General features: G+C 40.9%; 1 protein-coding gene across 3 annotated transcripts in view; it reads left to right on the forward strand.

The window, feature by feature from the left end:
• Positions 1–11679, forward strand: part of LOC129819945 (Y+L amino acid transporter 2-like) — a 31106-nt gene extending 19427 nt beyond the window's left edge. For all 3 annotated transcript variants that reach the window (XM_055876669.1, XM_055876668.1, XM_055876670.1), the window contains exons 7-10: positions 4379–4579; positions 4782–4931; positions 5109–5292; positions 7750–11679. In XM_055876669.1, the coding sequence (XP_055732644.1) occupies positions 4379–4579; positions 4782–4931; positions 5109–5292; positions 7750–7844 (630 nt within the window). In that variant the 3' untranslated portion in view covers positions 7845–11679. The remainder of the gene's footprint in view (positions 1–4378; positions 4580–4781; positions 4932–5108; positions 5293–7749) is intronic.

Genomic DNA, 11679 nt, shown 5'->3' on the forward strand with positions numbered 1-11679 from the left:
CAAATTGCCATACAAACTGAGGCAGTAGACTTTGTGAAAATTAATATTTGTGTCATTCTCAAAACTGTTGGCCACGAATATAGTCTTGGCTGTAACTTTAGCTGAGTTGCCTTGGCTGACTGAGTCTCCCTCCGTCTGCTCGCTCCCATCTCTCCGGCCCCTCCATAGCTGCAATAGAGCACCAGCGTCTCTGCCTCGTGCAGCAGTGCTCAGGTCAAACACGTATTTCACAATTATTCATGATACCATTCGAATAGTGAAATTATTTCAAACCCTCATCGCTAGTAGCTGCCTAAGTATGCTGCAGAGCTGTCTGACAATCATGTTACTAGTTCTTCAAAGTACTGTAATGACCTGACAAGATCATAAATGAACAATTGTCCAGACAGAGGCTTGAGTTTGCGAATTGGCGGTTTATTAAACCAACTTTACACAGGCTACTGTTTGGGCCGTAGCACACGCCAAATAAATGACAGATAACCCACAAGCCAATCGTGGCCTTCTCTTGTGAAGCCCAGACGTAAAAAAGGGAGAACAAAGGCTAAACCTGGTCTTAACTTCCAATGCTCCATCCCCCTGCCCAACCCCCCTCCACGCCACTCCGCCAACCGCCAGGATGCCCGGCATCAGAACATTCCAGGCATTCCCGTGATTGGCAGATAGCAGGTTGATTGGCATGTCGGACCCGGCGAACACTGGGTACTGGTCAGTACAACACAACCACCTACTAGCCTAACACATAACACACAGCTGTCTGTGCGGGTCACTACAGTACTTTAAAGTGTGGCGGGCGGTATACCGTATTTTATGATATACCGGTATTGATGCAGGCACCGGTTTGGGATTTAACTTTACCTTCTATACCGGTATTTGAATGTTTGGTTTGTTAAATGTGATACGGCATCTGTAGTCAATTTTTATAGTTTACATTGCTACTTGAATCATCGCTATCCGCTCTTTGTCTCCGTGTCACTTTCCACAAGGACCTAGCCCCGCCCCCTGTCACTCAAGGAGCGCATCCTCAACCACGAAACACTTGCGTTAAGTCTGCATGGTCAATGCAGCGCATGCAACAAAGTTAATGACGACAATGCTGTTTTCCCTGTGCTTCTTAATTAATATAAATACATTAGCGTTCTATAATGACATTATTAGTTTGTTTCTTACAGCAGCAAAGCAACATCTTCGCAAGTTGCCCTAATTCTTGTGAGACGCTAATAGCTAGCTAGCTAATAAATGTAGTGAGTAACGTTAAGCGCAAACGTAGCAAGCTAATAAATGTACTGAGTAAGAGCAAACGTAGCTAGCTAATACAGCCTGATAATATCAGTGATGGTGTAGACCTAAGCCAGCATGTTTGTACAACAGTATCTACTAAATCAAAGAGGAATATGCAAAGCAAGAATATGTTCATACATGAAGTAGGTAAGAGAGAACATGCAATGTAGCCCGTGCTTATTGGGTCCCCTAGGAAACGCGTATTAACACTTTAGTTCTTACCCTGTCACAATAACTATTCCCTGGCATTTTCATTTGTTGTCATCTCAAACAACACTATTCAAAGTGCCCACTATTATATTCTAACAATAGAATTAGAACTGTCATTCTATTTACACGATTCCAACAGTTTTGCTCTAATTCGCAAGTCAAATTGCATTTGGAACATTTGGTTAAAAATAAGTCCTCGATTATTTGCACATATCATGCAGTCCTACGTGGCTGTGTGGAAATTATCTCAATTGAGCAGTGGTGTAAAAATACTTTCAAGTGCTACTTAAGTTGCTTTTTTTTGGTATCTGTACTTTACTATTTTTGACAACTTTTACTTCTCTACATTCCTAAAGAAAATACTGTGCTTTTTACTCGATATATTTTCCCTGACACCTAAAAGTACTCGTTACATTTTGAATGCTTAGCAGGACAGGAAAATGGTCCAATTCACGCCCTTGTCAAGAGAACATCCCTGGTCATCTATTGCCTCTTTGGAGGACTCGCTAAACACAAATTCTTTGTTGGTAAATTATGTCTGAGTGTTGGAGTGTGCCCCTGGCTATCCGTAAATAAAATGGTGCCATCTGGTTTGCTTGATTTAAGGATTTTGAAATTATTTATACTTTTAGTTTTAATACTTAAGTACATTTTATCAATTATATTTAAAATCAAATATGTTAACTTTTACTCAAGTAGTATTTTACTGGGTCACTTTTACTTTAGTAATTTTCTATTAACGTATCTTTACTTTTACTCAAGTATGACATTTGGGCACTTTTCCCACCACTGTAATTGAGTGCAGGAAATTCGGGAAATGATAAAAGTGCTGAAATATGTCTTGGTTGAATTGAACAGTATAAAACAATCAGAATGGAGAAAGACTCATTGAATGGATGTGTTGCCACGCTAGGATCACTCACTACTCATAAAGCAAATGTAGAACTTTTTTATTATTCAAACTAAAAATAACATCACATTTTGTAAAATACAGTGATATAATATTTTGGCCATATTGACCAGCCCTACTTTAAAGACTGCTTATTACCAATTACTGTTAATTACACTTTGTAGTGACAGGGTGTATTGATACACCATCCAAAGAAGGCGTCCTTCCTAACTCAGGTTCCGGAGAGGAAGGAAACCGCTCAGGGATTTCACCCTGAGGCCAATGGTGATTTATTTTAAACATTGAGTTTAATATCTGTAATGGGAAATGACTGAGGATAAAACAACATTATAGTTACTCCACAATACTAACCTAATTGACAGAGTGAAAGGGAAGCCTGTATAGAATACAAAATATTCCAAAACATCCATCCTGTTTTCAACAAGGCACTAAAGTAATACTGCAAAAAATGTGGCAAGGCAAAACATTCTCGTCCTGAATACAATGTTTGGAGCATATACAATGCATTACTGAGTACCACACACCATATTTTCAAGCATAGTGGTGGCTGCATCATGTTATGTGTATGTATGCTTGTAATCGTTAAGGACTGGAGTTTTTCAGGATAAAAAAGGAACAGAATGGAGCTAAGCACAGGCAAAATCCTAGATGAAAACCTGTTTCGGTGTGCTTTCCACCCGACACTGGGAGATTAATTCACCTTTCAGCAGGACAATAGTCTAAAACACAAGGCCAAATCTAAGTTCCTTACCAGGAATCCAGTGAATGTTCCGGAGTGGCCGAGTTAGTTTTGGCAAGACCTGAAAATGGTTGTCTATCAATGATCAACAGCCAATTTGATAGAGCTTGAAGAATTTAAAAGAAAAAATGGTCAAATGTTGCACAATCCATGTGTGGAAAGCTTAGAGGCTTACCCAGGAAGATTCACAGCTGTAATTGCTGCCAAAGGTGCTTCTACAAAGTATTGATTCGGGGCTGTGAATACTTATGTAAATACCAGTTCTGCATTTCATTTTCACAAAATGTGCAAATATTTCTAAATAGGGTTTCACTTAATCATTATGGGGCATTGTATGTGGTAAAATCTATTGAATCCATTTTGAATTCAGGCTGTAACACAACAATGTGGAATGTCAAGGGATATAAATAGTTTCTGAAGGCTCTGCAGTTAGTTCAGCACAGAAATGTAGTAATTATGTTCAATATTTGCCTAATGAAAACTACAACTCCCTTCAGCCCAGCGTTCCACATTTGTTCTTGACTTAATTTCTCGAATTATTTGATTTATTTCTAGAGAAACTGCGCGTTGAGCTCACAAAAAAAGAACTAAATGGAATTCAAGTAATTGAACAGATGTCGGTCAATTAGTTATTTAATAAAACAAATGTTTGATTAATCGCTCACCACTAGTAGGGTTATGGATGAGTTGGGACCTGCCATGTTAAGTCAATCATGATGAATGTAAAAGTCTCCTCTTTTCAAACACACACACCATGGTTAAACCATTAGCAGGTCACGGGGCAGGTCTTAATTGGCAGCATCTGTTCAGTGTAGCTAATTGACCAGCTGTTGCTGTATGTTCTCTGGTTCCTGTGACATCATCAGTAGGAGACTGGCTGCTCTGCTTGCTTGGGGCACCAGCTATACTATTCTCCTGTGACTCTCGCTGACATGATAACCAAGAGGAGGGAAAGTCCTCTAGCTGCTGAGGTTAGCTTGTACACAGGACTATGGTAATTAATAATGATCATGTAGTTACAGAATGCCCTGAGTAAGTGTCCTTTTTCGGTGTGTTGTCGGTTGCTAGCAGAGATGGGGTAAATTCCATTGCAATTCAGGAAGTAAATGGAAAATTCCTAATCCAATTCTCCCCATGGAAAGGCAATGAATTGGTTGAAATAAATGGAACGCAGCCTAACCCAGGTTTCTGTATCCAAATCCCAGATGTGAACCTATGTTGTGTTGTCTTGTCTTTTGAAGACTTTTTCGGATTTGGTCCTGGGCTGGGCTCGGTGGCTGATCCCCTTGTCAGTGGCCATCTCTTGTTACGGAGGACTCAACTCCTCCATCATTGCTATCTCCAGACTGTTCTTTGTTGGCTCCAGGGAGGGCCATTTACCCAACGTCCTCTGCATGATCCATGTCGAGCGCTACACCCCCATCCCAGCACTGCTCTTCAATGTAAGTGAATGACGACTTAAAATGTCATGTCACACAGTGATTGATGGGGAGTGTGATGTTGCATATAGTAGCTTTACAATCCTTTTCTCTGTAGAAATATAGGGTTTATCCTGCTGGTGTGTGTGGGCACTGTCTTTGTCTGGTTTAGGGTGGCATGTCTGCTCTAGGATCAGATTTCTGAAGTGTTCTGTGTCTCCTGCAGGGTGGCATGTCTCTGATTTACCTGTGTGTGAAGGACGTGTTCCAGCTCATCAACTACTTCAGCTTCAACTACTGGCTGTTCATCGGCCTCTCCATCGCCAGCCAGATATACCTCCGGTTCAAGGCTCCCAACATGCCCCGGCCCGTCAAGGTAAGGACCTTATTCACGGTTACTAAATGTCTTAATTCCTGTCAGTTATCTACTTTTCTATCAGTTATTTTGTCAACTGCTCTGAGGAATGTGTGGGAACATGATGGAATGCATAATTCATGTTGAGTTTCCCCCCACTTGCTCTCTCTCTCGCCCTCTTTCTCTCCCTCTCTCCAGCTCTCTCTGTTCTTCCCTATAGTGTACTGCCTATGCAGTGTGTTCCTAGTGGTAGTACCTCTCTACAGTGATACCATCAACTCTCTGGTTGGTATCGGGGTGGCTTTGTCTGGAGCTCCAGTGTACTACATCTGTATCCACCTGCCCCCCTCCTCCAGACCTGCCTTCCTGGGCAGGATGCTCGGTGAGACTGGGCTGAAACAACCTTAAGATGTAATAAATAGAGCTGACATGATTCAACAGGAAAGATTGATTCATGGGGAATAATAGGTAGATTTTGTTTGAAGACAAATACATGGTGGAAAGCTATACATTCATATCATGGTTACCTTGTGATTTTGGAATTGAGCAGCCAAATTTAGATCTACTGTGGTTGGAGGTAGGGCTGTTGCTGTACGGTCACACACGCCGTCATGAAGGCAGTCAAATTCAACATGTCCGTTTAGTCAAGGTAATTAGGCTTCTCCAAGCGTTGATGCTGCTGATGGTAATTAGTAGCCTACCAAACTTGCTAAAACTTCCTGGTACTCAGCACTCTATTGTCCCTCTAATCAATCTGACATCAATGCAAATGTTTTCAAAAATCGAATCAAACACTTCATGTGAGCCCATGTTGCACAACATTTCTATAGGCTATGCAATTATTTGAGAAAACAGTGATGGCTTCTACTTAACAGAGGATCCCATCAGCTCTCTATAGGCTAGGCCTACTATATTTATTTCTCAACTACCCTAATATTTAGCACATTGCTTCGCTTTACAACAGGAGTATAGCTACCTGGCTGGCATGAAAATAAACCACAGAAAAAGCGTCCTCCGTTCGCTATTTAAGTGCATAGATGACATGTCTTTTTTCCCGCTGCCTCGGTTTTGAGACGGGTGCTTGATAATGGCCCATTCTAAATCAAAACAAATTTCACTTATATGTAAAGACAAGATTAAATCAAGAATAGTCTGATGGGTGACAATATTAGCCTATTGTGAATTATCACTTGTGAATGATGCCCAGCACAAGAAACAATGCCTTTTATTTTGCGACCTTTTTAGAATCGTAGTTGCACACACTAAAGTGACCAAATAACTTCTTAAAATTAAGCACATTAATCTGCTTTACAAGGGGTGTAGAGCCTAACTGGTATAGATAAGTATCGTGTGAGTTTCAAGTTTGGGGAAAATAATTTTCACCATAAAAATGCACCTTTTATAATACAAGCATTACATGCATAATAGCATTTGCGGTCACTTTTGATAATGGTGATTTGCAGCTAATGGAACATTTGCGCTTAGCCTACTGCCATGTGCGCATTGCTGCGCTTCTAATGTGAAGAAATAGCATAATAGTTAATGAAAAACTTAAGCTAAACGTTTTGATATTTTGCGTCAGCCATGTTGCGTAAACTTTTTTTGATGCTAGTGGTTGTATTGATTTGGGATCTATCGCATCGCACAACTGTCCCAGACTGTCTGGAATATTTATTTCTCACACAGAATAGGTTGACTTTTGTACTATGGGGGATAGTAGATTGACATAGGCTAGTGCTGTTGGCAAGTTAAATGTGGACAGCTCTTCCAGTATCTTCGATATGCACCTCGGGAATTGGATAAGGACGCACGTCCGGATGTGTCTGTCTTTACTTGTAGTCTGTGGAAGACCCGATCGCGTGATGGAGAGCAATGTGAGTGAGCAGGGGCTTCGGAGCTCGCAGCACTCGGGAGAAGGGCACAACGCAGTACTACGGGCCAAGGGCACAGCCGCCACTGACCGCAGAAGGGCATGCCGCCGTGAAATTCAAGGCATTATCAAGTGCTTGTCAAATTGTGCTTGTCAAATTGTGAAAGAGTGATGTGTGTACAGCCTGCACTAAAAACAAAGCCGAGCTCATGCCTTTTCAAGCAACTTTATTCAAATCATAATTAGTCGCATCATGAAGCCTTTTACAATGTATAAAAAAATCTAAGCATATAGCCCAACGTTTGTAGAATAACTAAAGTTACATTAATAACTCTAAATGAAGCATATAGGAATACAAGTCAACGGTGTGCTTTAGGACCCAGTGGACTCCTCCCACTTCTAAAATCAAAGTTCCGCTCCTGGGAATACCCATTTCTTTGTTTGCTGCTCAACACAGAATTGCCGCATGTGCGCACTCCTTCGAATAATTTGTTGAAAATATCCTTTCTATTTTATTCAGCTTTGTTCAATTGTATTCTTCATACAGAATTCTAAGCAAGTCTTTTCTGCTAAATGAACTAGTTTGGCATAGCCAGATCAGGACCTAACATAAGGACAACTCAGAGTATGCTATTCTGTTCTTCTGAAATAGACTCAATTTTCTTCATATCATGTTTCTTTAGACCTGTCTAAAATAAATAAAGGATTTATTGTATAAGTTTATTCTATATTACATGGATTTATAAGACCCTTTTAAAATGTAGATGTTCCAAAGGTCTGCATCAGTGGTTTGTAAGGAAGCCAGTAGATACTAAATATGTTTGTTAATTAACAGTCAATAACCACGAGAACGACAGTTGTTTTCTTGACAATCACTGGCTGGTTGGGGGCAATGTAAAAGTTGTAACACTTTGCTCCGGGGAGCTGTGCTTGGATTTGACACTTCCTGGTTCTATTTCCTTTCCCCAGATGCGATCTCCCTAAATACCCAGAAGCTGTGTATGTGCTGTGTGGCCTCACCTGACCTAGACCTGGACAACATCCCTGACGAAAAGCTGGAGTAAGGGATGAAAGGAGGTGTGGTGGGATGGAGGTAGATACTGAGCCAAAGGTGGAAACAGACGGACCACAATCACAGCTACACCTTCTGCGCCAATGATGAACATTTCTTTTAAATTTTTTACCGGGACTTTACTATTAATAATTTGTGACTTGCTTGTCCTATGGGACTGTACAGTGTGTGTGTGTTCAGTGCTGAGGAAAGCCACTTTCTAGTGCTGGTGGACTCTGACAACCACATTCATGCAGCACAATGTAGTTCACTCCAACTGGTTATACCTATGGAGACGATCAACAATGAGAGTTTAACTATTTAACAACGCAAGAAATTCAAATGGAGATTTGAACAGGCCCTACTGACAATTTAGAAGGAGTAGGTTTTCATCAGCAGGCCCTACTGGCCATTTAGGAGGAGTAGGTTTTCATCAGCAGGCCCTACTGACCATTTAGGAGGAGTAGGTTTTCATCAGCAGGCCCTACAGGCCATTTAGGAGGAGTAGGTTTTCATCAGCAGGCCCTACTGACCATTTAGGAGGAGTAGGTTTTCATCAGCAGGCCCTACTGACCATTTAGGAGGAGTAGGTTTTCATCAGCAGGCCCTACTGACCATTTAGGAGGAGTAGGTTTTCATCAGCAGGCCCTACTGACCATTTAGGAGGAGTAGGTTTTCATCAGCAGGCCCTACTGACCATTTAGGAGGAGTAGGTTTTCATCAGCAGGCCCTACTGACCATTTAGGAGGAGTAGGTTTTCATCAGCAGGCCCTACTGACCATTTAGGAGGAGTAGGTTTTCATCAGCAGGCCCTACTGACCATTTAGGAGGAGTAGGTTTTCATCAGCAGGCCCTACTGACCATTTAGGAGGAGTAGGTTTTCATCAGCAGGCCCTACTGACCATTTAGGAGGAGTAGGTTTTCATCAGCAGGCCCTACTGACCATTTAGGAGGAGTAGGTTTTCATCAGCAGGCCCTACTGGCCATTTAGGAGGAGTAGGTTTTCATCAACAGGCCCTACTGAATAAAGCTAGTGGAGATTTTTTTTATATTAAATTAGTTATTTGTTTTGAAAGTTGGAAGCATTAGTCAAAGATGCCCATTCTGGCCCTACTTTACTTGCACTAGGCCAGGTGTGGTGTGTGTGCACAAACAAACTGACTGTCTTTGATTGTTTACTGGTCACTGAAGATTCCTCCAACATAGTGGCTGTCAAGTGACTGACACATGTACTGTATGGAAACTGCCATGGGTTGAGCCGTTATGGCATCAAAGTAATGTTTATTGGTGAATCTGACAGACGGTGAATTTTTATTTTATTTTACCTTTATGTAACTAGGCAAGTCAGTTAAGAACAAATTCTTATTTTCAATGACGGCCTAGGAACAGTGGGTTAACTGCCTTGTTCAGGGGCAGAACGACAGATTTTTACCTTGTCAGCTCGGGGATTCGATCTTGCAACCTTTCGGTTACTAGTCCAACGCTCTAACCTCTAGGCTACCTGCCGCCCCGGAAGAACAAAGTGGTCCATATTCTGTGACCACTTTAATGTCCTTTTTTTGTCTTCTTTATTTCTCTCTACCAAACCAAGCTCAGATATTGTCTCTGACGCTTGCTCGTTCTCATAAGAATAGATTGCCGTTGCTGGTTGTTGCATTTTCTGTTTACTGTGTTATTTCTCACCATTTAATCTGTCAGATGATAGTAATTTAGTTACTGTTGCCGATAGCATCCATGTGAGGCCTAAATTGGGCTATCATTCTATTGGCCTTGCACACCATGGCACACACAGGATATGTTACTGACATTGTTACAGCTCTTACCATGGTTGCCCTATTGATGTCCAGAAAGGAACATGTAGGCCTGTAGGTTGACATTGACTTTTAGCCTATGCCCTTATTACACCAAGATGGCTCTCTAAGACAGCGTTGAAATCACCAGCAGTGACACGTTAATAACACTTACTGAATTTTGTGCTTGATATTAAGATGTCACATTTACTGACATTTAATTTCAAACCATAAGCCTATCTGAAGAATCAAAAGGACAGTTGCTGACGTAGACATGTGGAAAATGTAGAAAGGATATGTTTCCAATAATATACAGAGGACTGGTCTCAATGTTTTTCGTTTTTCTTTTTTGTATAAAAAATATACCCATTTTCTGATATACCCATTAGATGGCGATCCTGTTCATGACATCTCTGCCATTGACGTGCCGTGGTGTCATGCATGTCTTGCTCTCTATTGTTCTTTTGTTATAGACCTAGAAATCCTACAACATGAATTTGGTAGGATTCAATGCCATAAATATGCACATTCATGCAATTTGGATGAACATATGATGCAGCTTGCAGGATTAGAGGAATGCAACATCTCCTTTACAATGCAATTCATTGAGAAGCCAGATCAAATATTACAGCTACTGGCTGAGCCATATTTGATTTCTATGCACCATCTAGTGGTAGTTTTATGAACTTCAGGTTGAGAGCAAGTCAATGTTGTGGATCACTGCACTCAGGCCACGTGCATCCAAAAATTGTTCTGAATGCGCTGTCTCTTATTGGTGTATGCATGTATGTTGTCATTGGAAATTTGCTTTAAAGGGGCAATCAGCAGTTTAAACTATAACAATGTGGCGCAGCGGTCTAAGGCACTGCATCTCAGTGCTAGAGGTGTCACTACAGACACCCTGGTTCGAATCCAGACTGTATCTCAACCGGCCGTGATTGGGAGTCCCATAGGGCAGTGCACAATTGGCCCAGCGCCTTCCGGGTTTGGCCATGTAGGCTGTCATTGTAAATAAGAATTTGTTCTTAACTGACTTGCCTAGTTAAATAAAATGAGTACTCCCCGCCCCTGTTTTGGTAAAAAGCTGAGGGAGAAATATAGCCACTCAAATTCATAGACGCAAGGACTGACCATCCATGATATCAAAGTGATAGTCTTAACCATTTTGAGGCTGTTTGTTTACATTTACTTTGTTTACAAACAGAAAATGTAAGCTTTTTCTCGGTTCTGATGGTGAACGTCAGTTGAACTAAGCTCATCAGGCATTTCAAAGTTATATTCTTCAAGAATCAATGGGTACATATCATTCATTTATAAGTCCAAAGATTGATGTAACAACTGCATATTGACCCTTTTTAATAAGTGATCTAATTCCATCCAAAGCTGTTTACCAGGTCCCTTCACCTGTCAATCAAATCAATTTGTTTGCATTACATGAACTGAATGTGAACCGGAAACATTTCCATGGATGTATGACTGCCATTTGAATGTGTTTCACTTTTTATAGTTCTCAGTGGTCAGGTATACATTTGAAATGTTTATAATTTAGCAGATGCTGTTTCAGAGTGACTGAAATTAGCAATTAGGGTTAAGTGCCTTGCTCAAGGGCACATCAACAGATTTTTCACCTATAAAGCGCACAAACCCAATTTTACATTTGGGAATTATTCTGGCCAGGTTATGGCAGAAACAATGTGGACTGTGGTCGACCCGTCTCACTTGCTTTATCAATGTCACCCTTGGTGATATCACTTTATCTTCGACTGCTGTTGGGTCACTTTCTGCAGTCATTTTTACTCTACATTACTGCATAACTATGGATTCCAAAGTACTGGTGACATTTTAACAAATTAACTCATTAACTTCAATCTGTCTGTCTACTGTCCTAATTCACAGGATGTGTACAGGTATGTGTAAAAATCAAAGGTTTAACTTCATAATGAGCGACTAGGTCCGTCACTATACATTACAGAACAGGCTTTTCTGTTTCAATCTTTAGTAGGAATATTATATTTGGGTGTCTGTACTTGCTGAATAAAGTCTCTCTCACAAGGGAAA

This window comes from Salvelinus fontinalis, chromosome 22 (assembly GCF_029448725.1).
Source record: "Salvelinus fontinalis isolate EN_2023a chromosome 22, ASM2944872v1, whole genome shotgun sequence".
NCBI lineage: Eukaryota > Metazoa > Chordata > Actinopteri > Salmoniformes > Salmonidae > Salvelinus > Salvelinus fontinalis.